Source organism: Macaca thibetana, chromosome 16 (genome assembly GCF_024542745.1).
Source record: "Macaca thibetana thibetana isolate TM-01 chromosome 16, ASM2454274v1, whole genome shotgun sequence".
NCBI lineage: Eukaryota > Metazoa > Chordata > Mammalia > Primates > Cercopithecidae > Macaca > Macaca thibetana.
This window is the reverse complement of record NC_065593.1, coordinates 45134621-45161031: the sequence shown is the minus strand read 5'-3', so window position 1 is coordinate 45161031 and position 26411 is coordinate 45134621. Positions and strand designations below refer to the sequence as shown.

General features: G+C 54.1%; 2 protein-coding genes and 1 non-coding gene across 3 annotated transcripts in view; 2 read left to right on the top strand and 1 right to left on the bottom strand.

Annotated features, from left to right (window-relative positions):
- The window catches only part of PDK2 (pyruvate dehydrogenase kinase 2), a 254121-nt gene that overhangs the window by 101203 nt on the left and 126507 nt on the right, over nt 1-26411 (top strand). The gene's annotated exons all lie outside the window — the stretch shown is intronic.
- On the bottom strand, nt 15111-15214 carry LOC126940000 (U6 spliceosomal RNA). The gene has a single exon (XR_007720533.1). It is a non-coding gene; the product is annotated as a U6 spliceosomal RNA (small nuclear RNA).
- Nucleotides 18227-24037, top strand: DLX4 (distal-less homeobox 4). Its single transcript, XM_050765714.1, has 3 exons — nt 18227-18788; nt 22153-22349; nt 22780-24037. The coding sequence occupies exons 1-3, from the start codon at nt 18506-18508 to the stop codon at nt 23020-23022; spliced, it is 723 nt and encodes a 240-aa protein (XP_050621671.1). The 5' UTR covers nt 18227-18505; the 3' UTR covers nt 23023-24037.

Sequence of the window (26411 nt, the reverse complement as noted above, 5' to 3'; positions counted from 1 at the left end):
GATATTAATAAATGAGAAGCTCATCCCTTCCCTTTCAACCTGTACTCCTCCCCCTGCCCAAGAACCTGCTGTGGCTCCCTGTTTTGTACCATGTCTGATCTAAATTCCTCTGCCTGGCTCTCAAGGATCTCCAGTGTGTGGCCTGGCCTTTTCCATCCAGTCATCACCCCGAAAACTTCCCACACTCTCTCTTTACTCCTGTGTCCCCATGACCATGGTCATTCCTCTGCCATACCTTCTGTCCACACTGCCCTTCTTGTCGCCTCTGCCTATCCTACTTGCAAACCAAGGCCCCCTTCTCGAGGAAGCCCTCCCCAAGCCACACCTCCCTTGCCCATTCTCTGCCTCCTCTGGGAGCCTGCTACTCACTCAGCCCAGTGTGACAGCTGTGCTGTCCGAGCGGTTGGATATTCCATCGTTACGGATGTTGTCTGCCCATCTAGGCTGGTAGCTGTTTCCAGGTGGGCAAAGAACCCCACCTTGGATCTCCCTAGAACTTGCCACAGTGTTAAATACATAGTGAGTACTCAATGAATACCTGTCTTTTGGTTTATTATGAAGCAATAAATAAGGCAAATCAGTAAGTGGCAAGCAGGTGTTGGAAGGGATTCTAGAAGGGGTGAAGAGGTGTTGAGCCTCTCCCTGTGACAGGAACTGGACTCAGCACTTCATGTGTTATCTCCTCATTCTTATAGTGTAGGAGGTAGTATTAGCTCCATTTTACAGATGGGAAGACTGAGGTTCAAAGAGATGCGGTGACTTGCCCAGGGTCACGTGGCTAGAAATTGGCAGGGGCAGGATTTGATCTGAGGCTGGGGGCGGGGTGTGGTCTGGGGAAGGGCATTTCAGAGGAGGAGCAACCTGTTCAAAGGCTCCAAGGGGAAAACCAGGGTGAGTGTGTGGAGGGAGAGAGTGGGCAGATGCACTGGAAGGGGTGAGGGGTATGTGCGGGAAGGCGCTGGTTTGCCCACTTGAAGAAGAAGGCAGAGGGATCTGGAACTGCCTCTCTGACAGGCTGAAGGAAAATGCAGCCAGATACCCCTCCTGGTGAGCTGACTAGGACTTCCGAATTTGCCTATCAGAAAAAGCTGCAGCTAATTTCCTGAGTCCATACCAGGAGCCCAACCTCCTCTCCCCAGGGCCTAGGGACAGCCCTCTGTCCCTAGAAAAGAAAAGATGGCCTCTGCATCCCCTCCCTGCAGAGGCAAGGATGTCAGAGAGGCTGAGAGTGATGTCACCTGGTGGCCTCAGGTTTCTCACCACCCTTCTTCCAAAAAGCAGCTTTTTCGGAACCACTTGTCCAAGTGACTTGCCCCAAGCCTTCATGTCATAGACCCTGCTGCTGTCGCCTCCAGATGCAACCCCTGCAGGGCCTTATCTACACCCAGCTCTCAGTGGGGTGCCAGCCTCAAATTCTTCTGTTTCCCGCACTTGGCACAGAGATCCTCACAGTTCCCCTAGACCCCCGCTGACCAAGCCCTCCACGCAGACAGCCAGGCCCAGCTGGAATAACACGGCTCCCCTCCCTCCTTCCTCCCACGAGTACTGGACTATTTACAACTCACCAGGGCCTTCACGCCCATGAGCTCACTGGAGCCTTCCCCACCCACCCTAGAAACCCAGTAGGGCAAACACCATTAGCTCCATTTTGCAGATGGGGAAACTGAGGCTAGGTGCCCTGCCCAGTGAGTTCCCCAAGGCCCAGCCTCCTAACTTCTTAGTTTGAAGCTCTTCTCAATTCCTCCAGGAAGGTGGCCCAAACACCCCAAATTCAAAGTCAGGGAGTTTCAGGCAGACGAAAGGGTAGGATCTGATGAGTAGGATCTGTCACAGGAGCTGGAAGGAGCCTCCCAGGCAGTGAGCCAGGACGGCGGGGGTGGAGGGAAGTTTTTATGGCTCCAGCCACTGGCTGGGTGAGAGCCTGGCAGGGGCTTCTTCAGGGTGGACATGGGGTGGGGGGCAGGAGGGCTGGCAGGCCAGGCAAGCTGGTTGGGAGCACAGTTGGGGTGTCTTGCTCCCCAGGGTACAGTAGGGGAAAGGGGGCGAAGCCCCAGCCTCACAGCTCCCTCCTGGGCAACCAGACATGGGAAACTATAGGCCGGCTGCAGCTGGAGGGACACTAGGTAGATACCAAAGGGGACTTCCATCCACAGACTCTGCTTAGGCAGAGTTCCTGCGCACTGTGAACCAGGCCCAGCCCAAGCCCTCCCTTGCCATCTCACACAAGGATTATGCCACTGTGGCCTTCCCATCTCTCCTCACCTCCTATATATCTTCCAAGAAATTGTTCCATCCTGGGTCCTCCCAGTCACCCACCCTCCAGGATGTACTCTCCCTCCTAGCCTGCACCAAAGTCCCCGAAGCCCTGCCAGAAGCGCTCTTTAATTCTTCCTCAGGTTCGGACATGACTCTTTTCCAAGCCTAGGAAAATATAGTTTGAATCCTCTGGATTCTTTGTGTCAGTCTGTGTATGGGGTAGGGGGGGTTAAGGCTAAGAGTCTCTCACGAAGCTAAGAGTCCCTGGGGACGAGGACTGCATCTCCCCTGCGTCCAACTGTGCAAGCCTCCTTCCTCTAGCTGTACCTCCTTCTGCCGGTGCAGGCTCTGCCCATAGGGGGCGCGCAAACAGTGTTGTTAAGCCCAGGCATCCTTGCTACTTACTGAACCACCTGCAGGGATATGGATCTGGGACCTGTCAAATGTACCTCCAGAGCCCCAGCCTACGTTTCAATTGGCCTTGGCTCAGCCTTACTTTTCAACTGGACTGATGGGAGGGGAGAGCTTTTAGATAAGGACAGAGGCCTGTCTTTTGGCGTAGGAGGCTGGAGGCTACACAGTGACCTCTAAAGAAGTCTCCTTGACCTTCCAAGCTCAGGGTGCATGAGCGGCTTGAGGTGCTCGCACAACCCACTGTGGACCCACATATCTTCCTTGCCTCTGTTCTGAGCGTTCTGGGCTCCTGGGCAGAGGTCCCAACCAAGCAACCCCTATTTCCTTCCCCAAGTCTTTCGGAAAGACTGGTGAGTCAGCTGCGGCCATGAACTCATCCTCGGCAGTAAAAATAGGAAAACAAACAGGCTTCTCCTCCAGGCAGGGGGAGTGGGAAGAGGGAGGGGAACATGGGTTTTTTCCCCTGCTGGGGGAAAAGAGTTGCCATCTTTTGAAGTCTTCCAGAGTGAGGCAGGCGTCCTTATGGCCCCTAGAAACTCAACCACATCAAAGTCACCCAAGGAAGGTGGTTTGAGAGGGATGCTGGGTCACACACGCAGTCACAGTCACACACAGTGACACAACCGAGTCCCTCGGAGGAGCATACAGTGACACACACAGGAGGGTGCGACACCCAGCTACGTACACAACATGCAAAGCCAGTAACCCACAAGGCGGTTGCGTAGATACAGTCACACAGAAGAGAGCCCAGCCAGATTCTCCCAGGCCCACCTGGAGACAGTATCAGAGTCCCATACAGTCACATCCATCCATGACCGCTGTCTCCACGCAGAGCTGCACCCACATCATGCAGTGCAATACACAGCTACACAGACTGCCGCATCCACACTCCCAACTCCCAGCCACTCTCAGAACCAGTTTTTGAGAGTCGCACGCATTGCAGAGGCAACGCCCATTTCTATGAACATAGTCACACACACAACCACACAGTCACATGCAGCCACAAGCACATAGCTCCCATACAATGCACAGGGCCACACCCAAGCCACAGAGTCACACACATGCAGTCTCAGTTACAACCCATCACATACACAGTTACACACGTGTCACGTGGTCATGGTCACAAACACAACATCCACACGATTACTCAATCACCCAAACCCCTTCTGTTCATGGAACCTCTGGGGCTGAGACTCAATGGCAATTGACCCTGGGGTGGGGACAGGGGTATAATATGATTCCCAGCTCCCTGCCCAACTCCCTCTCTCCTCTTGGCTGCACCTCCCTGGCCATCCTGCATTCTAGGCATCCACTATTTGGTGTTCTCCAGGCTCTGCTGAGATCCCGCACCCTTTGCCTTGGAGATGGCTGAGTCTAACCCCCATTTTGCATCGTCCGTGTACTCAGTGCACCGTCTGGCTCTGTGTGCCAGGTACTGTGCTAGGTGCTAGTGAATAAGAGATTATTCTAAATCAGACCAAAAATTTTCCACCAGTGTAATGGCTATTTCCAAACACATGCCTGGGTGACCCTCCATAGATCTAGCCCCAAATGCCTACTTGTTTTCACACCCCAGCCTTCAGGTGGTCCCCCACAGGACCAGTACCCCAATCTCATTTTGTTCAGAGGCCAGTTCCAGGAGGCTGAATTGTTCTCATGTGATCGATACAACCTCTAATGGGGGCATGGGGCATAGACTCAGGAAAACATCCCGGTGAACTTGGCCTCTTCTTCTCTGGTGGGTGAGTCTTAAGAGGCCGCTGGGTTGAAAACACTCTGTGCTAGGGTCCGGAGTGCGGGGCTTTCGTCCTGTTCCAGCGTGTCCTTATGGGTCAGTCTTACCCCTCTTCTTCATGTGTTAACACTAGGGGTGCTGGGCCAAATCAGCTTCTCACCATTAGTGCTCATTATTATGCAGGTCTCCAGGCCCACCCAGAGCTTCTTTCTTTCTTTTTGTTTTTTTGAGACGGAGCCTCGCTCTGTTACCCAGGCTGGAGTGCAATGGCACGATCTTGGCTCACTGCAACCTCCACCTCCTGGGTTCAAGCAATTCTCCTTCCTCAGCCTCCTAAGTAGCTGGGACTACAGACATGCGCCACCACGCCAAGCTAATTTTTGTATTTTTAGTAGAGACAGGGTTTCACCATGTAGACTGGTCTCGAACTCCTGACCTCGTGATCCGCCCGCCTCAGCCTCGCAAAGTGCTAGTATTGCAGGTGTGAGCCACTGCTCTCTGCTGAGCTTCTTGATTTTAAAAATAAATTTAATAAATATTTTATATATTTGTAAAATAATTTTAATTTTTTTGGTAGAGATGAGGTGTCACTGTGTTGCCCACTCTGGTCTGGAACTCCTGGCTTCAAGCGATCCTCCTGTCTCAGTCTCCCAAAGTGCTGGGATTACAAGCATAAGCTACCACACCCGGCCCACCCAGACCTTCTTGATTCTAGAATTTGACACCCACTGGCTCTGGGCCTCTGAGGTGCTTTCCATCTCTAAGAAGGGCCATGAAACTTTGAGGAGCAGCCCTGCTGGAGGCCCCTCCCAGCCCCGGGCACTTGGCACTCAGGAGCCACTGCCACCCTCCAGGAGGTGCCATGTCATCTTTCTGGTTTAGAGGCTTGGGCTAGTTAAGGGCTTGTGGTTAGAGCAGGTGATGGCCAAATCTGAACTTTTGAGTCCTGTTCTTGGCTGAGGCTAGGCTTCCAGGGCAGGGCGGGGTACTTGGGACTCCTGGTACCTTTTCCAGGGCTAATGATGCCCAGGAACCAGGAGAGTCCCTGATCCCAAGCCCAGGCCTGGAGGGCTTATGTAAGTGGGGGCAGGGTCAAAAATAGGAGAAGTCCATGGGAGAGTCTCAAGTACTGAGGGACTTGAACGACGGCTGTTTATTTTTCACTCAGTTTCCTATGTTGAGTCAATCGGCTTCCTGGTTTCTGTTTAGCTTCTTTCCTGGTACTTATGGAATAGGCTCATATGTCAGAACTGGAGGGTCATTAGTGGGTCCCTAGCCCTTTTTTTTTTTTTTTTTTTTTTTGAGACGGAGTTTCACTCTTGTTGCCCAGGCTGGAGTGCAATGGCGCGATCTCAGATCACCACAACCTCCACCTCCCAGGTGAAGCGATTCTCCTGCCTCAGCCTCTCGAGTAGCTGGGATTACAGGCATGCACCACCATGCCCGGCTAATTTTGTATTTTTAGTAGAGATGGAGTTTCTCCATGTTGGTCAGACTGGTCTCGAACTCCCGACCTCAGGTGATCTGCCCACCACAGCCTCTCAAAGTGCTGAGATTACAGGCATGAGCCACCGCGTCTGGTCCCCTAGCCCATTTCTTTAGTCTATGACACAGCCCCTCAGCTGCGTGTATCATCCTAAAAGCTGCTTTCTTGGCTGTCCTTGTGCTGGGCACCCTGCTAGTCACAGAGAGTGCCTCATGGTCCTCACAGCAATTTTATGGAGTGAGTGGTATTAACCCCACATTACAGATGAGAAAAATGAGACTCAGAAGTTGTGAGCCACTTTTGCCAGGCCCCCCAGCCCGTAAGCAACAGAACTAGATTGAAACCTACTGGGTCCAGGCTCTCAGCCCCCATCTCACAGCGTTCCCTGAGATTCCACAGCAAGCCTCTGCTTGAACACCTTCAGTGATAGGGGCTCACAAACACTTACTGAGGACAGATGATATACACACACATATTGGAGGAAGCAAAGCTCAATGGGAGATGAACTTGCCCCCAGAATGTCTTATTCCAACAGAGGAAACAAGATGTGAAATCACCACTCCGTTTAAGGTAGAAGGAATTGGTACCTAAGATAGAAGTGGAGAATGTGCTACTTTTGAAAACTCTAGTTATTAAAAATGTCTTCCTTATATTGAGCATAAATCAATATTGCAGCAGCTTCCATTTGGCCTCAAACATCACGCAGAATTAGTCTGAAGCCCTTCACACTTTTGCAGACAAGTCTCACATCCCCACTGCTGGCTTTCCATAGGGTCAATTGCCTCACTGCTCTTTCAGTCTTTTTTTTTTTTTTTTTTTGAGATGGAGTCTCGCTGTGTCTCCCAGGCTGGAGTGCAGTGGCGTGATCTCGGCTCACTGCAAGCTCCGCCTCCCGGGTTCACGCCATTCTCCCGCCTCAGCCTCCCAAGTAGCTGAGACTACAGGCACCCGCCACCACACCCGGCTAGTTTTTTGTATTTTTAGTAGAGACGGGGTTTCACCATGTTAGCCAGGATAGTCTCGATCTCCTGACCTCGTGATCCACCCGCCTCGGCCTCCCAAAGTGCTGGGATTACAGGCTTGAGCCACCGCGCCCGGCCTCTTTCAGTCTTGACTCTTGTCATTGTACTACCCTGCTGCAGAGATTGGGGCTTCGCTCTGACCACGGCCAGCCCCAGCCCCGCACATAGCACAGAGATCCCCTCAGGTCCATGCAACGTCCAGTTTCTGTCCCCTCTCCTCCTTCACCCACCCATTCAGAGAGAGCTGGACTGCTCTGGAAAAACCCAGAGAATCCCAGAGTCAGGAGGCTGGGGTTCCAATCCCAGCTGTGTCACGTACTGGTTGTGCAATGTTGGGTAAGGCCCTGAGCTGCTCTGAGCATTGGTTTCTTCATCTGTGAAATGGGGACAGCAATACTTGTCCCACCTGACTGGGTGGTAAGGATTAGCTGAGATCCTGAGTGTGAAAGTACTCCATATGCCACCGGGAGGACTGATTCTCACAAGCGTCCCTGTGCTTAGAAGCTGAGGGTGTCTTCAGGATTAGCTGGAGAGTAAAGTCTGCCCTGAGCACCTCAGCATGCAAGGCACAGTGCCAGGTGCTGTGAGGATGAGGAGCTAAGGAACTCTGCCCTGCAGGAGTTTTGTGTCCTGGCAGTGACACCTCCCACTGTCACCAAATCCTTGGGGGCAAAAGCTTTTTAATCAAATTGGGTGTGGCACCTCACCCTACCCCCCCAAGTGGATTGAATGGTGGAGATACGCATATCCCTTGTGGGTGAGCCAAAGGAACCAACAAAAGGAAAGGGAGTTAATGTGTGTGAAATGTCTGCTATGCATGGTCACTTAGAGTTATTTACTGAATCTTCACAACCCTGTGAGGCTGGGCTTATTATGATGTCCATTTCACAGATGGGGAAACTGAGACACAGGGAAGTTTTATTTGCCCAAGTCAGTAGGTGATGTAGGTGGAATTAGAATTCAGATCTGGGCCAGATGTACTGGCTCATGTCTGTAGTCCCAGCACTTTTGGAGGCCAAGGCAGGAGGATCACTTGAGCTTAGGAGTTTGAGATCAGACTGGGCAACATTCTGAGACCCCATCTTTACAAAAAATTTTTTTAAAAATTGCTGGGCCAGGCGCGGTAGTTCACACCTGTAATCCCAGCACTTTGGGAGGCCGAGGCAAGTGGATCACGAGGTCAGGAGTTCAAGACCAGCCTGGCCAAGATGGTGAAACTACTAAAAATATAAAAATTAGCCGGGAGTGGTGGCAGGAGCCTGTAATCCCAGCTACTCGGGAGGCTGAGGCAGAGACTTGCTTGAACCTGGGAGGCAGAGGTTGCAGTGAGCCAAGATTGCGCCACTGCACTCTAGCCTGGGTGACAAGAGCAAGACTCCATCTCAAAAAAAAAAAAAAAAAAAAAATTGCTGGGCGTGGTGGCATGCGCCTATAGTCCCAGCTACTTGGGAGGCTGAAGTGGGAGGATTGCTTGAGCTTGGGAGGTTGAGGCAGCAGTGAAGCAGTGAGCTATGACCACACCACTGCATTCCAGCCTGGATGCAGAGCAATACACTCATATCTATCATATCTATTTTTTTTTTTTTTGAGACGGAGTCTCACTCTGTCACCCAGGCTGGAGAGTAGTGGTGCGATCTCAGCTCACTGCAACCTCTGCCTTCCAGATTCAAGTGATTCTCCTGCCTCAGCCTCCTAAGTGGACAAGATTACAGGCATGCACCAGCATGCCCAGCTAATTTTTGTGTTTTAGTAGAGACAAGGTTTCCCTATATTGACCAGGCTGGTCTCAAACTCCTGACCTTAGGTGGTCCACCCGCCTTGGCCTCCCAAAGTGCTGGGACTACAGGTGTGAGCCACCGTGCCTGGCCTATTTTTTTTTTTTTTTTTCATAATTTTAATATACACAAATTGCTAAATTTGCTATTGGGTGGGTCTAGTCCCCCATGGCACCCTACACAGACTCTGTATCTAGTTGATATTTTAAAAAGAGAACGCTGAAGAAGCCAGAAGTGGGGTGCATGGTCTATCACCCCACTTGAGAGGTATGGCCTTAGGTCTAGAGACAAGAGTTCACTTATTTGCTGAAGTCCTTAAGGACTGAGAAGACTAGAGATTTCTTTCTTGTAACTGGATGCCTGAGGGTCAACAGTTTCTCCAAACTGAGTCCCAGACTCCAGAGTTAGCTGCCCATTCCCTCAGCCCAGCACCAAACTGTAAAGTAGTGCAAAAGGCACTGAGTCAGAGGCCTGGATTGAAAATCCTGCTCTGTATACATGAGTGAGGTTTTCCCTAGCAAGGCACTTTAAGACATGGGCCTCAGTGTCTTCATCTGTAAAACGGGGCAAATAACCACCTACTTCACAAGTTATTATGAGGCCCCACTGTAGTTATAGATGTCCACGTGCTTTGGGGAAGGCCATATATGTTGTAGGGAAAATGTCATATTCCCTAGGCATTTGCCCTGCCTCCTCCTGTCCCCTGCCCCTTGCTGATTTGCCAGGAGGACTCAAAATACCTCATTACTTTGATTTAGAAAGTCCTCAACCCCAGCCCCAAGTCTTTACTGCTTGTGATCTTCTGGGCTTGAGCTTCATGGTGATTCCAGGAGCGAGTTCCCCAAGTTGGAGGAAGGCAGCTGGGGAGGTGGCATTCCAAGCGGCATGTCAGCAAGTGAGTCAGGGCTGGGGCGGTCCTCCTCCTTCTCCCTGGAGGTGGGAGAGGGCCTGCCTCACTGGCTTCTGGCTCAGGGCCCAGATGAGATTACTCTTATTTGCATGCATCTGCATACATGTAAATTTCACCTGTGCACACAGGCAGGACTGGGAAAGACATCTGTGCAGGGGCAAACTAGTCAGTGTGGCTGGCTGCTTGCTGGAACATCTAACCCAGGATCTTGGTCCGTGGTTCATCCCCACCATCAAATGCCTGAATCTGTGAACCAGGCACCCAGCTCCTCTGGTTGCCCACGCCAGGAACTTCACAGGCATTTTTGCTTCTACCGTCTCTGGTACAGTTACCTGGCCCAGTAGGGTTTGTCTTTGAGCCACTCTTCTCATGCTTCCCTTCCTTTCCATTGCCTTTGCCACCACCCCCTTAAACCTTCCCTTCTCACTTCATACTTGACCTATTGCAACAGCCTCCTAACTGGGCTCTCTCGACCACCTGACCTTCCCTCCCCAACCCACCCTGGTACCCAAATGCTCCTGGGAAGCCTCTCCACTGCCATCTGGTCTTCTCCACTGCCCATGGGCCCCATTTGAAGCTCTTGGTTGGCGTTTGAGACCCTCCACAGTATGGATCCTCCTGACTCTCAGTCTCAGTTCTTTCCTCATTTTCTTGCCTTTCAGCCAAGTGGATGCAGGCCTTACACACACCTTTTCTGTGCCTCAGTCTCCTCATTTGTAAAATGGGGATAAGAATAGGATTCTCGTGGCCGGGCCTGGTGGCTCATGCCTGTGATCCTAGCACTTTGGGAGGCCGAGGCAGGTGGATCACTTGAGATCAGGAGTTCGAGATCAGCCTGGCCAACATGGTGAAGCCCCGTCTCTACTAAAAATACAAAACTTAGCCAGAAATCACTTGAACCTGGGACAGAGGTTGCAGTGAGCCGAGATCGTGCCACTGCACTCCAGCCTAGGCAACAGAGTGACACTCTGCCTCAACAAACAAACAAACAAACAAAACCACCACCACCAACAACAAAAACAAGAGTAGGATTCTTGATTGGGCATAGGAGTTAGAGACCAGTCTGGGCAACATAGCGAGACTTTGTCTCTACGAAAATTTAAAAATTAGCCAGGCATGGCGGCACATGCCTGTAGTCCCAGCTACTTGGGAGGATGAGGCAGGAGGATCTCTTGAGCCCATGAGGTTGAAGCTACAGTGAGTCGTGTCTTTGCCACTGCACTCCAGCCTCGGCAACAGAGTGAGACCCTATCAAAAAAAAAAAAAAAAAAAACTCTCTTTGCAGGATTGTGTGAAGATTTCTAAGAAAATGCATGTGACCCGGCACAATGGTTCACACCTGTAATCCCAGCACTTTGGGAGGCCAAGGTCAAGAGATTGAGACCACCCTGGCCGACATGGTGAAACTCCATCTCTACTAAAAATACAAAAATTAGCCAGGTGTGATGGCAGGTGCCTGTAGTCCCAGCTACTTGGGAGGCTGAGGCAGGAGAATCACTTGAACCTGGGAGGCGGAGGTTGTAGTGAGCTGAGATCACTGTGGCACATGCCACCATGCCCGGCTAATTTTTGTATTTTTTTTAGTAGAGACGGGGTTTCACTATGTTGGCCAGGCTGGTCTTGAACTCCTGACCTCGTGATCCACACGCCTCGGCCTCCCAAAGTGCTGGGATTACAGGCATGAGCCACCGTGCCTGGCCAGAGTATGTCTTATATTCTTATAGAGAGAGAATGTACCACATAAAATTCTTGTGATGATTCAATAAAATGTAAGGGCTTAGCAAAGTGCCTGGAGCACAGACAACACTTAAGTGTTTGCTAGTATTATCAATATTATGGTGTTACCCAAGGCACAAGGCCTCAGGTCGCCACTGCTCCCCTTCTCCCCTAAAGGCCCTGGGACAGGCTCTGCAAGGTTCCTCAGAGGGGTCTCCAAGAATAGAGCCTTCATCTGCTTCCTCTTGTCTACACACCGAGGTCTACTACTCTGCCCTCCCCCCGTTTCCTGTGGAAAGCACCAGAGGCAGCAGTGCCCCATTGGGTTGACTGGTGGTTGGGAGTGTGGGAATGAGCTCCCCTTCTTCACTAGTTTTGGGGCTCATGCCAGAATTTGGGCTGCAAAGAGCTGTTTCTCCCCAAGGTCCAACCTGGACAGGTGAGAGTCAGCTCAGAGTCTGGGAGGGGTGTGCAGGGGAGGGAGAGGCAAACTGACTTGAGAAGATGGAAAGTCTTTGGGGCTCGGTTCCCCAACCAGCTTGCACCGCCCTCACCCCACAAAGCTAGTGCAAACCCTCCCCACTTCTCTGCCCATTTTCCTTCCCCCTCACCACATCCCCCAGCCTTTTCCAGGCAGCAGTTGGTGAACTTTCAGTGTGGGATCGTTTTCCAAAGAGAATTAATGAGAGTGATTGACAGCCGAGGATGGAAGCCAGGCTGGAGGAGGTACGCGATGCACCACCCCCTCTGTAAACTGCTGAGAGTGGGTCCAGGACCCTCCTCTCCGCCAACCACTCCTGCCCCGCCCCCATAGCTGAGCAAGGTGAGGGGGAGGTTTGGGGAGAGAGGTGGGGCTGGAGGAGTCGGGGTGGGACTGAGTTACCTTTCACCTTACCTCTGTCTACCCTCCCCCTACACCAGGCCTGGGGACCCAAGAGCCCAACACAGGGGTACACAGAGGGCAAGGCTGAGTTTGAGGTTTTTTGTAGTTGTGATTATTTTTCTCACATTGAAGGGAAGGGGTATGGGTATGTCTGTGCCCCCACACGGCCACTCCGCTCTCCTCCTCAAGGCAGTACTTCCTTCGTTCTCCCAGGCCCAAACCAGCAGAGGTAAGGCCGTCTCTTCCCAGGCTGAGCTGCCCTGATCAGGATTCAGAGACCAGACCTTTTGTTATGAAAGAAAAGCAGTGTGGACTTCCAAAGGCTCTGGTTCGGTTGGGGTCACTGGTCAAAAAGTTGAACCAATAACCCCACCCTTGTAGACCCTCCATCAACTCCAAGGGTCCAGAGGGCAGGCGTGAGTGTGCGTGTGTGTGGGGGGGGGTTGTGTGTGTACGTGTGGTGGCCGCATGCTGTGTTTGTTGTGTATGTGTGATGTGGCTGTGTGATTGCCTATGGAGTATATGCTGAGGCCATTGGGTTGCGGAAGTACCTGTCTGTGCATCTGTGCATCTATGCGTTTGTGATGTGTGTGTGTGTGCGCGTGCGCGCTGTGTTATATTGTGTGCGCCCTTGCACGCATTGTCTTCGATGTTGCCACTAAAGGAACCTTCCAACTCCCACTACTCCCACCTCAGGCTTTCACTCGGCACCAGGTGATGAAGACGTCGGCGAAACACCAACTTTCCATGCCTAAGTCTGGGAAGGTCTGAAAATTCCAGCGGAGCTGCCTTCGTTGGGGACCCCGGCAAATTCGTTGCAGCGGGGTTGGCCTCAGGGCCTCTCGCCGGATCACTATGTTTCCCCAGGGCGCCCTGGCAGGCCAGCCGGCGGTCTGTCAGTCCAGCTCCTGGTGCGGTCACCTCCTTTCGGTCCACCGGGTCCGGGGCTGGGACACCCGAGGGAAAACTTCAGAGCTCCGCATCACCAAGCCTGGAACTTACGCGTCCCCCAGCCCACGCGTCCCCAATCCCGGGATGTTTTCTGCTCCCGCACCCAGCGAAGTTCAGCGTCGTGTGGCTCCCCAGCGGCACAACCTGCTTCCAAGACACCCTCAAAACCGCCCCATCTTTTGTTAACCGTTCTCTCTCTCTCTCTCCGTCCCCCCACCCCGTGTGTGTGTGTGTGTGTGTGTGTGTGTGTGTGTGTGTGTGTGTGTGTGTGGCGGGGGAATGTCCAGGTCCAAGAATTGTTCCTAGTTTTGTTTTTAACATGTTTAGTGTGTGCATAAAACGTCTCAGCTAATCTCAAGTACAAGACTTTTCCTGAGCAGAGGCTGAAATTTGCAAGTAATGCAAAGACGACTCCGGAGAGCGTCGCCGATGGCGGAGCGGGTGACGGGCGTGGGGAGCCCCACTGCAGTGCTGGGGTCGAAGTGGTGCTGACCCTAAGGCCTCTCCCCTTCTCCTCCCCCGGGAGCTTCTCCAGGGTTATTTGGAAAATGAGGCGGGAACTCCAATCCCTGAGAAAACGCTCAGGGGAGCACGGAGGTGAGCGCAAATGGAAGCACACGGCCGGGCTGGCCGTGGGCTCAGTAACCAGTTGGCTGCCCGCCTTGCGCTAGCACTAAATGCTCGATCAGAAAGAGAAAAAGAGGCGCAATCATTCCAAATTTCAGGAAAAGTCAAATCGGAGAGGAAGATGCAGGTCTCTTTAGACTGCCCTTCTCCGGGCCTCGCTGAATGCGGAGGTTCTATCCACAGCGCGCGGGGCTGAGCTCAGGGAGGCTGGAGCGAAGATGTGATTCCTTTCCTCCTGCCGCCAAACCGAATTATTCAGTTTCTCCAACCTGAGTTACTAAGAAAGAAAGGTCCTTCCAAATAAAACTTAAAATCCACTGCGAACGACAACACTATACAAAAAGTTCGTTTTGGGGCCGGTGGGTGGGATGGAGGAGAAAGGGCACGGATAATCCCGGAAGGGCCGCGGAGTGCGGAGGACTTGGTGGCGGTCGAATCTCTGTTTCCCTGGGCAGAGCCGCGCAGGTGAGCTCTGAGTGCTGGCTCGGGGTTACAGACCTCGGCGTCCGGCTGCAGGGGCAGACATAGACCTCTGCTCCTGGGGCGTGCGGTAGGCACCGTATCGAGCCCAGCGACTGTGCCGAGAGCTCTGCGCACTCACCAAGTGTTAGGGGTGCCCGTGATAGACCGCCAGGGATGGGGCTGGTTCTGAGGGAATTCCCGCTACCGGGAAAGTCGGAACTCGGGGTGATCAAACAAGGAGTGCATCCCACCGCCGTGGGTGCTTACGCTGCGCAAGGAATTATTACCGGAGCAGTTGCGATGGCCTTTGCCCGGCGACCCGAGAAGAGTAAGCAAACTACCGTCCACCTAGCGGATCAGGTCCAATCCCCGCGCCTGGGCCCAATCCCTAGACCCCCGCGGCGCCGTATGCCCTCCCCCCAACTCTGGACGCCGAGGTCTGCCCCCCACGGCATCGCCAGGGTGCTGGAGTTTTCCGAGCGGGCCACTTGCGCTAAGCGAGAAGGTCTGTGAGGGAGACTTGGGAGAGCCACTTCTGGCCTTTGTGACGACCCAGGAGCCTGAGGTATTGGTAGTGACAGGAGAGAGTTCCTTTTTTTTCTTCCTTCTTTCCATCCCTCCTCCTCTCCCCTTCTTCTTCTTGGTCTTCTTATGGTTTTGGATTTTAGTTTTTGCAATTTGTCGTAAAGCAAATGACAAAGGCTTGGAGTTCTTAGTCCAGCTCAGTTCTTATATCCCTTCTGGGTAAACCAGTCTCAGAGAAGGCAAATGACTGATGCAAACTATCCCAACCAGCAACTTCATGGCTGAACTGGATCAGAACCCAAGCCTCAAGCGTCTCAAGCCAGCCCTCCCTCTTTAAAATTTTTTGGTAAAATATGGAATTGCTTCATAAATTTGCGTGTCATCATGGTGCAAAGGCCATGCTAATCGTCTCTGTACTGGTCCAACTTTTTTCCTAAGCAAGCATCCTCTCTCCCATCTAATCCAATACGAGATTACTGCGCTTCCCAGCCCACATCCTCACCATGTCCACCTTTCCTGAGGTTGATGAGATGAGAGTCCTATTGGAGAGGATCCCTCCCTGGGGAGCCTGCTTCTGAGGAGACTCCAGGTTATTCCAAGCAGGTGCCCCAGCCCCACACCCTCTGGAATATAGGAGAAGCGAGCCTTGAAGAAACAGGTGATAATGGAAGGAGATGTTTCCTCATTTGTAAAATGGGGATAATAGTACCTGGGGTTCGAGCGTGTGTGTGTGTGTGTGTGTGTGTGTGTGTGTGTAGATGCACAGGACTTGGATGTTATGAGTGCTTGATAAATTCTAAAGGGCTGCAGAGTATGTCCTGTGGCTGCATAGGGGTGAAGATCCTCTGAGTTCAGAGATGCCCTGAGAGCTTAGAACTTAAGACAAGTATGCACTGAGGACCTCCTGGTTTTGGAGGATGCCCAAAGCCAACTGTGGCAGAGCCCTGCCAGAAAACCCATGCCTGCCCTTCTTTCCTAGGTCTTATAAGAAAGAATCCTGTGCATATGGTTCTAAGAGGAAATGTCTTTCCACTCATCCTGTCAATTCCAGCTCAAAAGCACTTCCTTTGGGAAACCCTCCCTCACAGCCAACCCCACCCAAAAAAACATTCTCTTCCTTTGATGCACACCTTTGATGCCATCCCTGAAACCTCTCCTTAGCACTGCTGTAAGGCTGCCTCCATCCCTGTAGAGGAAAATGGTGATGGTAGAATGGAAGGTTTAGAAGGATATATATCCTCACAGGTTCACAGCTCCAGCTCTAAGGAGATGGTGGCATGGCTAGAATTGAGGAAGAAAGGAAGAAAGATAGTCCCACATAGAATAAGCATTTCTCTACGGAGCAACCCTCCACACCCTGTTGGATGAGATGGGAGTGGGTTCTCCAGCTGCCCAGAGGAGGAAGCTTCCCTTCAAGAGCCCCTTCGTCCCTGCTCCAAGACTTCAAGATGAAGAGCTCCAAGCCAGGTGCTAGAGGAGTCTCTCCTTGGAAAAACTCACCTCTGTCTATTCCACTGGGGAGTCTAGTTTGAAATAGACTTGCTCTTCCTCCTTGCAGGACGCCTGACAGTGAGCTCCAACCACCCCTGCACATCCATTTGATTGATTTTGCCTCTTTAAGGAGGCCTGGGCTCAGCCATTCCCCAACCAGTGTTTTCTCCTATTCTTCCAGGCTGCCACCTCCTCCTCCTCCTCCTCCTCCTCCTTCTCCTTCTTTTTCGACTTAGAGTCTCACTTGTCAGTCAGGCTGGAGTGAAGTGGCACAATCTCGACTCATGCTGAGTTGACCTCCAGGGCTCAAGTGATCCTCCTGCCTCAGTCTCCTGAGTAGCTGGGACTACAGGCATATACCACCATGACCAGCTTATTTTTGTACTTTTTGTAGAGAGAAGTCTCACTGTGTTGCCCAGGCTGGTCTCGAACTTCTGAGTTCAACCAATCTGCCTGCCTTCGGCCTCCCCAAATGCTGGGATTACCGGCCTGAGCCACCTTGCCTGATCTCCTCTTTTTCTTATCACCATCCTCTTCCATCTCCCAATTCTACGACTGCTACCTTCACTCTGAACCCTAACAAGGAGAGCATGTGTGCGTGTACAAACATGAATATGCCTGCCAAGTTGCATAAAGTGGGAACAGGTGTTTGGGTATGTGGGGGAATTTGTGAAGACTGGCGGTTTAGGGATGGAACGGTCTCTCCCCTAACAACATAAGGCATCTTAGATGTGTGTGGACAGGTATCTCTCATAGGGTAGGAACACAAGTATAAATGTTATGTGCTTGGATCTTCTATATTTTCGAGTATGCACACCAGTGATTTGACTTGTATACTCGTGAATCTATGTAAGAGACAAGTACTAGATAGTGTTTTTATTCAGAGATAGTGCTCATTCATCTTTAGGTATGTAGATGTATGCATATCACAGCCTAAACTGTTTGCAGATCTATAAATGAACCTCTCTTTTTATAGACAAATGCTAGTGTGAACATCAGTGTAGGCACCTCTATGTTGGTATATGTGAGTATATATGTTGTATTTGAATGGAGTGCCTGTGTAGCTGTGTACACGTGTCAATAAATGCTTGTATACGTGGACACGTGTCCATCAAGGCCATGGATACTAATGTTTAGAAGCAAGTCCTGAACACAGCCTGGAAAATGCACCAGGGAGACTGGCCTGCAGTATTTCCTGTGCCCGCCCAGGAGCCATCCAACTGGACTCATCTCCCACTCCCAGATTTCGTCCGGGTTCAAGCAACACTTCAGCCTCCCGCGGCGCCAGCAAAGGCGGGGTACCACAGAGGCTAAAGCCCAGAGGGCGGATCCCTTCTTCAGCTTCGGGCCCCTGCCGGAAGCGGAAGCCAGCACGGGGGACGGTGGGGTGCAGCAGCGGCGGTCTCGGCGTGCCAGGCCCAGGGCGCCCCGCGGGGGCGTGCGCGCCACACGCGTACGGGGCAGGCTGGGCGCCGGGCGGCACCCTCCCAGCCCCGGCGTCTATTTACCAACAAACTGCCGGCGCTCAGCAGCGGCGCATTCCGACGCACTGACTAAGCGGCTGGCGCTGGCGGTCTGCACTTGACTCCCCTGCAGGTCCACTGCGGCTGGACCAGAATCGACGTGTAGACCCCGAAATCGGGAGACTGCGAATGCAGATTCCCTGAGTCTCCGCGGCCGCAGGGCCTCTGCCCACCGCGCAGCTCCCTGTCCCTTGGGCATCCAGACTCGCCACCTCTCTAGCATTTCTGCCATTATAACCGAGGTTCCTGGACTGCACCAATCGCCCTGCAACCCCAGCACCTCTCGGAGAAGACCTCTAGCTAGACCGGCCTGGAGAGTGCGCACCGCCCCCCTCCTATTTCACACTTCTCTACCGCGGGCTGTCCCGGGAGGCGGGGCCCGGCTCCAAGTCTCGGTGAGGTCACCGCGGGCGGTAGCCAATCCGGGACGTCTAAGAGGGCGGGGCCCCCGTCGGGTCCCGGGAACCGAACCCGAAGGAGAGGAGGGGGCCCCCATGGATTTAGGGGGGAGGGGAAAGCCATGGGGGGGCACCCCCCCGGAACCCCTTTCCCAGGCGCGCGTTCTCCGCTGAAAGAGGCTCAGAGAGACACGTTCTCTGGGATCTTAAGTGTGGGGGCTGCCAGCTGGGGGGCCAGTCCGGCCCAACGCCGGAGGCTTGGAAAAGAGAGTTGGCAGAGGGAGCGGACTACGTGCCGGGCCATGGCCCTTCTGCCGGGGCCCTGGACACAATGACCTCTTTGCCCTGCCCCCTCCCCGGCCGGGACGCCTCCAAAGCTGTCTTCCCAGATCTCGCCCCCGTCCCGTCGGTAGCGGCTGCCTACCCTCTTGGCCTGTCCCCTACAACCGCAGCCTCCCCCAATTTGTCCTACTCCAGGCCGTATGGCCACCTCCTGTCCTACCCCTACACCGAGCCAGCGAACCCCGGAGACTCCTACCTGCCCTGCCAACAACCCGCGGCACTCTCTCAGCCCCTCTGCGGCCCCGCAGAGCACCCTCAGGAACGCGAGGCAGGTAAGTTCGGCCGTGGCGGCTCTTCCCACCTCTGGGGTTCGGCTCCTGTGTGCCCCTAAACTTCTCCCTCGCCTGGTTGGACGCAGCTAGCGGGATTCAAACCCTACTTGGATTCCCTGGGAAGTGGGGGTGGGGGGGAGGGTGAAGGGATGGGGCGGGAGACACGGGGGGAGGGGCGGGGGAGAGTTGATCTAGGTCTCCTTTCAAAACCGACCTGGTTTCGATTTGCAGTTGTGTAAAGATGGGCGAAAGGGCTCCCTCCCACCCCCAACCTGGAGCAGCGGGGCTGTGCATACCTACTAGTAACGGAAAACTGAAGCACTCCAGATGTGGGGATGGGGGCCTAGTCCTTTGGTCAGAAATCCCCCCGCCCCCCCGCCACAACCCATCCTGCACTCCCTTCCTGCCCCATGTCGCCCCTCTCTGGGTTAGTCTCAGAAAGCAGTGATCAAGCCAAACCCTGAAAAACAAATCAAATCCTAGTGAGAGGGCTGTAGACATCCAGGCTTATTCTGGGCTCTGTCCTCTCCCTTCCCTGGCCTTACCTGCTCTCCTCAGACCAGGCCTGACCTTGACGGGAAGCTGGCCTGGCAGAATCTGGAACTAGGATCCCTCCATCCATTGTTCCGAGAAGGTAGCCAAAAGTTGGCCAGAAAGTCCCTCATCTTTCCCTGACTACCTCAGCCTTCCAGTCAAAGGAGAGGCCATCGCTGTCATCTCCACTCTTTGGCTTTGGGGTAGGTAAGGCCACAGTTCCCGTTGCCTGGAGCAACTCTGAGCTCCTGAGAAAGTGCTCACTGGAAGGCCTCAATGAAGTGGAGAACCTGGCCCGTCTTTGGGATCCTGGGTCTTGCAGCTGAGCTGACATACAATGTGGGTATGGCATTGTCCACAATCCCATCTGCACTGGCTCCAGCTTAGCCTCCAGGTCCCTGGACTATCTGCCTCCATCTAATTGCCCACCCCCTCCCCCTGCAATTGTCTTTGGCAGTCTCTTCCAAGGAGGCATATCCACTAGGTCACTGACTTCACTGGAGTCAGCTCAGGACCAAGACATCTTCCTCCCTTCTCCTGTGGCTCTGACATGCTCACAAACCATCAGAGCCAGAAGTGACCCTAGGATTTGGGAGCTCAACTTTTTTGACCTATAGATGGGCAAAGCATGCGGCCATGAGCATCGATTTTAGGGATCTTCCTCCAACCCTCCAAAAGTTAACTGCCTTCAGTGACAGAACTGTGGCTGTCTCTCCTGGGCTGCGGGGTATGGTTGGAGTAGGGGCAGTTGCAGGGAGGAGTAGTTCTAGTTTTTACAAATGAATCCCTTTGACTGTCCTTTAGTGTATGCGAATAAGATGTGTTTGTGTTATGCATTTGGGGACTAGGGTGGGAATACCATGACCTTGTCCTCAGGAGAATTGCTGGCAGTAGGGTTGGTGTTGTCAGTCTTGTCTGACACATCCCTTGCCTTCCCTTTGTTTGATCTAAGGACAACAGAGTGGAGAGTTCATTTTCTTTAAGGACTTTCCCCCATCCAACGAAAAACCACACACACCCAGATTTCCTTAGAGTACATTTCTAGCATTTCTCTACTGGAACTGGTGGGTTCGGGAGCTCTGGAGTGGAGGGCGTGTGATCGAGAGCTTGGGGTCCTCCTTTTACTTCCACTCTATGTCCACTCCTGCCTTGGGAAGGGGTTTGGCTCCAAATGAGCGGCGCCACCACCCCGTTGAGTCGTCGGGAGCAGCGGGCCTGGAGAGAGGCCTTGGGGCTCCATGATCGCGACCCGGGCAGATCCAGTCGTGATTTGCTGGAACTGGGGTAGGGAAAGACAGCTGTCAGGGAAGGAACTTGGAGGGGGTCTGCTGGGAGAGATGGGGCGCGGAGGGCTGTGGGAATTCAGCAACTGGGTTGGCCTCAGAGACTCTCTGCGTCGCCGCTCGAATTGCACAGTCCACGCAGCCAGAGAGGCGCGGGTGGGCTCTGGGCTGCCAGCCCAGAGCTGCCAGCAGTGGGGTCGAGGCAGGGGAGGCAGGACAGGCGCGGGCGGGAGCGGAAACTCAACGGTTTTTCTGGGAATTGGTTGAGGCAGGGTCGAGGAGGGAGGATCTCAGAAGCCCGCAGCGCCCGAGGCCACGGGTGAGGGATGCGGGGGAGGTGACGGCAGCTGGTGACCGCGGCTGGCCGAGGGCGGGTACACTGACGTGTGGAGGGTGAGCCCGACTAGGGGAAGAAGGTGGGGGGACGCGGGCGGACACAAGCCGCTCTCTCTCGGCTCAGGTCGGCTGGCAGACCTGCAGGGAACGCGGCGAACGCTGCCCTAAGCCCCCGGGCATTGCAGCTGCTTCATCCGCCCTACTCCTCCGATCGCCTGGGACCTCTCCAGCGTCCCCGTAGAGCCCCGCAGGTTTGGGTGGCCGGCTCGAAGAACGGAAACCCCTCGGCCCAGCCCTCCCCTGCCCCTCAGCATTCTAGGGCCGGGCTGTCCCACGGCCGAGATTCCTGGAGAGCTAGGAGGGCCAGAGCTGACCAGATCCCCCGCGGCGGCACCGCAGCGCGATCCAGGAGTGGCCCTGCCGGGCTGCGCTGCGCGCTCTCGGGACCCGAGTCACCTTCCCTGCCGCCGGAACCGCTCTGTGTGCGCCGCCCAACGAAGGAAGGGGCTGCCCCACGCAGATCCGGCTTCTGGGGGTCCCTGGAAACCCAGCCGGCCACGGTGTGGCGGGGCAGTGATGGTCACTTTTCCTGCTGGGTGCGCCTGAGCAGAGGGGCAGCCCGTTACAGTAGGCGAGGCCAGGGCAAACCTGGGGTCTCTATCCGCGCTGCGAGGCTGGGATTCAAGGTCCTTTCAGCCGGGCCTCTCACCCACCCCGCTGGCCGCAGCCGGAGGCTGCCACGCGGACACCATCTCAAGCCTCTGAGCATTGCTCTTGAGTTCCCTCCGCCTGCTGTGTCCTTCCTCTGTCATCTCTAGGCCTCGGCTCAGCCCAGGACCTAGCCTTTCTGCCCCGCCCTACCCCAAGCTGGCGCCACCGCCCGGGGCTGAACTCCGACCTCCCACCGCAGGCTCCGCGGTACCCTGGCTGTGGCCCTCGGCGCTTTCTTCCTAGGGTCACAGAACCCATAGGAGTGGGAGCTCCCTGGGAGCAGAACTGCCCCTTGTATCACCTGGCGCGGTGAACGTGGGGGTTGAATCGCTCCACGCGGAAAGTAGAAGGCAGGGGCCAAGGGGGCGATCCTGGTGGCTGCGCTTTTTGATAATTGCCGCCGACGGCTTGCAGACGAGATGCCAATAAGCCTATGAAACTGCCCATCCTACCCCCTCGCTCCCTCCTCGCCCCCTACACCGTTTTGTGCTGCCCACCAGACTCAGAGAAGCCGCGGCCGTCCCCGGAACCCTCGGAGCGGCGCCCTCAGGCTCCAGCCAAAAAGCTCCGCAAACCGAGGACCATCTACTCCAGCCTGCAGCTGCAGCACCTAAACCAGCGTTTCCAGCACACGCAGTACCTGGCGCTGCCCGAGAGGGCCCAGCTGGCAGCGCAGCTCGGCCTCACCCAGACCCAGGTGGGGCCAGTGTCATCCTTCCCCAGCTTTCACCTTCCCCACACGTGTTCTCTGGGAACTCATCCCCCAGCCCCAGCTGTGAATGACTGATGGCGTGGTGCTGTGGCCCTGTTGTCACAGTTCTCCAGGGAATGTTCATAGCTGGCTGTTAGTAAGCCTTGGGGGGAATGTGTTGAAAGGTGTGCATGTAGGTGCGGGTGGGGTGGAGGGGGTCAGGAAGAGGAGGGTAGGGCAGACAGGGAGACATGGATACTAGCTCAGAGGCAGGAACTCAGGAGACTTCTGGGGCTGTGGGGGACTGGAGCAAATGTTCCCAGCCTCTGCTGGTCTCCCAGGACTGCACCTACACCTGGATCCCTTTCCCTTTCTCGAAACTTTTCACACATACCTTCCTCCTGATCTTTCATTCTTTCCCCTTTTCTCCCCAAAGGTAAAGATCTGGTTTCAGAACAAACGCTCCAAGTATAAGAAGCTCCTGAAGCAGAACTCTGGGGGGCAGGAAGGGGACTTCCCTGGGAGGACCTTCTCTGTGTCTCCCTGCTCCCCCCCCCTCCCCTCCCTCTGGGATCTACCCAAGGCAGGGACTCTGCCCACCAGTGGCTATGGCAACAGCTTTGGAGCCTGGTATCAGCATCACTCCTCAGATGTCCTGGCTTCGCCTCAGATGATGTGAATCTGGGGAAGGGTGGGCCAGGCCCCCAGCCCTCCTGCAAAGTCCAGGACCCAGGCAGTCCACCTGCACCCCTTCTGGGCTGGGAGGAAACCAGCTCCAGATGGGTTTTCTCTGGAGGACAAGCAGTTAGAGGAGAAAAAGGAATGGGACAGAGGCTGTACCCCTAACCCAAACATCTAAATCAAGGACCTCAGCCATAGTCATTGTCCCCACCACTACCATGGACTGGACACCTTCCCTTCAGATGGACAAAGGCTCTGGAGAGAGAGAGCCATTGGCTGGAGTTGAGACTGTCCCCAGGACCCTTGGTCTTGCCACTCCCTGACTCCTTCTTCCCTCTCCCTCTTTCCCCTCCCCCTGCCTTCTTGAAAAGGACTGAATCCCCACTACAGCCTGGGTGCAAAACCAATAAGAAACATTAAGTATTTTTTTTTCTTTGTGTGCCTTGGGCCTTGCCTAACCCATTTGTGAGCAAAAGCAGAAGTGGACCACCATTAGCTCCCACCCACCCAGCAATTTTTCCCTGGAGATCAGCCCGTTACCCCCATAACTGATTTACCTACTTACCATCCAGGAAGGTAGAAGAGATGCAGAGAAATGTGGAATTTGTGGACCTATGGGTAATTTATACTCTCCTCCAAAAAAAAAAAAAAAAAAAAAAACCTCTTTCCCACCCCCCACCCCCGTCTCCCCTTTTTGAATAGATAATGGAACCAATTATACATATAATTCAATAGGTATTTATTGAGCAGCTCCCTCCTATTCCCCATCCCTAGTCCCTAATGAACCCACAGGCACACACTTTTGGAAACCTGGTAACACTTGGGGGGAAATGGGGACCAACTGGCTCTCTGGATTAGTACGGGTATAGACACCCCCAAATAGGTGAGTAGGCCCATTGATTCAGCTCCTTGCAGCTGTCTCTGTTCAAAGAAACTGTGCAGATTTAGAACGAATTGGAGCTTGAGCTTCACACCACCAGCTTCCAGAGATTAAAGTTTGTACAAAACTTTGCGTTCTGGGTGTGAGATGTGTTTGTTTCCTGACTTCTTATGGGTAGGGCCTGGTCACGCATCTCTTCTGGCCCATCTGACTCTTCTACCATGGAATTACAGGCATCAGAGGCACTGGATTCTAGATTTGTCTTGGCCACTAACTAACTTTGTGATTCTGGCTTTGGAATGTTCTAACAACGTCCATAATTTAATATGCTCCCGTGTGAACCCAGGAGATGCTCATGCAGGGTCTGAGTGCGACTCCCCAGCAGACGCTCTCCAGTTCTAGAGGAGCCAGGCACCTTACAGTCCCTAGGCCCCACCTTTAGTCCAGGGAGAGGCCCTGTTCACCTTGAGAGAGGGCACACCCACGGATCCGGTCCAGTCCTACCTGGAGAAGTGTGCTGCTTGGGGGCAGGATGGCCTCAGCTCACCTTGGGGAAGGAGGAGGGGCAGGTCTGAGAAGGAAAACACCAAAAGGAACTGGAATTCTCTTCCATCCAACAAACATGTGGAGACCCTGGGCTCTGCTAGATCCTTGGGATACCATGGTGACTGAGGCAAACGAATGACCAGACGCTGGTGTGGTGAGTTCCAGGCAAAGGAAAACGCAGATGGAGGTGTGGGTATTGTCAAGGGCCTCCAATTCAGGCTGGGCCAGGGGGCTCAGTGCTGGGTGAGAAGGGCAGGCGGCCTGGGGAGCAGCAGGACCTGACAGACTCCTGGCCACCACACCCCACTGGAACACATAGCACCACCCCCACTTCCACCAGGATCAGCAGGATAAGGAGCGCCTTGGGAGAGGAGCTGAGGACAAGGGTGGCAGAATAATTCAGGGAATCCAGCCCAGCATGGCCTGAGGGGCTGGGGGAGGGGCCTCCAAATCCAGGCAAAAATCTTCCAAGTTGAGCTTCCCTCTTACTGCCTAGACCTGTTCCCAGACACTGCAAACTGGGTGCCTGCCCCAGTCTGAAAAGCCCACTCAGACACTTCCAGCCAACCTCTGCAGGCCAGAGAGAAGCCCACATTGGAGTCATATGTAGGGCAGAGGGGTATGAAATCCCCCAGCTCCTGATGCCTACAGTCAGTTCCTCCTCAGCCCCTATTCCTCACCCTGTTCTGGGTCAGTGACCACCCTTATTCCACAAAACACACCCAGAGGATTCTCTTGGGGATGGCACATGGCACGGGTAGACCAAAGCCAAGATCCAGGAGTGGTGAGGAATGGGAGTGCCAGGAGGACAAATATCTTCCACTTCCTCCAATGCCTTCCCTTGCGCCAAGCCCCAGGCTCCACTGGCTCTCTCACCCCAGCCCCAGTTCTCTTCTCTTGGTCTCCTCTGAGGCCACAGGCCCTCCGGGCAGCTGTTCCCGCCCACTGCAGGTTGCACACTCCTCTTTCCACAGACCCAAGATAAGATCTACCGCCCCATCTAGGAAAGCCTCCAAAGGCGAGATTAATTGGACAGCCCAACACAAGTCACATTGTTAAAACAACAGCCCAGGTTGTAAAGTTAAGTAGCAGAAGGAGTGTAATTACTCTCTCAGCTAGAGGCCAGCTGAGCTGACAGCGTCCCCCTCCCCCCCCGCCCCCCGCCCCCCCCACCCCCTCACCCCCCCCCACCCCCCCTGCCCCCTTCCTTCTATCCATCCTTTCAGGAGAAATGGGAATCTCTTTTCCATTTGGGAGCTGGTCCAGTTTCCCTGAGCTCCTGGGTGGCGATGGGCCTGGAGTCCCCGGTGGAGGAGGTGCCCGTTCCCTTCCCTCAGGCCATCAGGGTTGTAGAAGGAGAACCCCATGGTTCCTTCCCCTGGGGGAGCCCCACTGGGAAAATTGAGTCAGTAAGGGAGGGGGACCAAGACTGGATGGTTAAGAACAGAGGCTTTAAGCTACAGAGAGTCCCAGCTCTGTCACCTTCTAGCAGTGTGACTTTTGGTAAGTTACTTAACCTCTCTCTGAGCCCTGCTTATTCCCATCTCCCACCCCCACCCAAGATGTGAATACTAATAGGACTTGCTTTGCAGAGTGATTGTGATGACAAAATGAGATAGTGCTTGTAACATGCTTGACATGGTGCCTGGAACATAGTAAGCACTTAATAAATGGCATTTACAACTGCTGTTATTATCGGGGGACGAGAGGGGAGGGGTTTCAGCGAGGGGGAATTCCTACTGCCATCCATTCACCTCTGCCCCTGGGAGAACTGCCTCCTAGGAGGGCAGAGGAGGATTGAGGCTGGAGAACTCAAAACATCGCTGGTCACCACCATCCGAGAGCTGGATGCAGGCAAGGTCCTGAATGCAGGAGACGCAGCACAGTGCGTCTGAAGTCAGCTGCAACTGGAAGACGGGAAAGTGTGTCCAGAGAATGTCCAGGGCACTACAAGGGTCTCA

Bases quoted from the DNA above. Each gene is read 5' to 3' on its own strand.
- DLX4 (XM_050765714.1), top strand. From the start codon at position 18,506: ATGACCTCTTTGCCCTGCCCCCTCCCCGGCCGGGACGCCTCCAAAGCT. The intron at 18,789-22,152 runs GTAAGTTCGGCC...GCTGCCCACCAG, and splicing joins CCCTCAGGAACGCGAGGCAG to ACTCAGAGAAGCCGCGGCCG. The intron at 22,350-22,779 runs GTGGGGCCAGTG...TTCTCCCCAAAG, and splicing joins TCGGCCTCACCCAGACCCAG to GTAAAGATCTGGTTTCAGAA.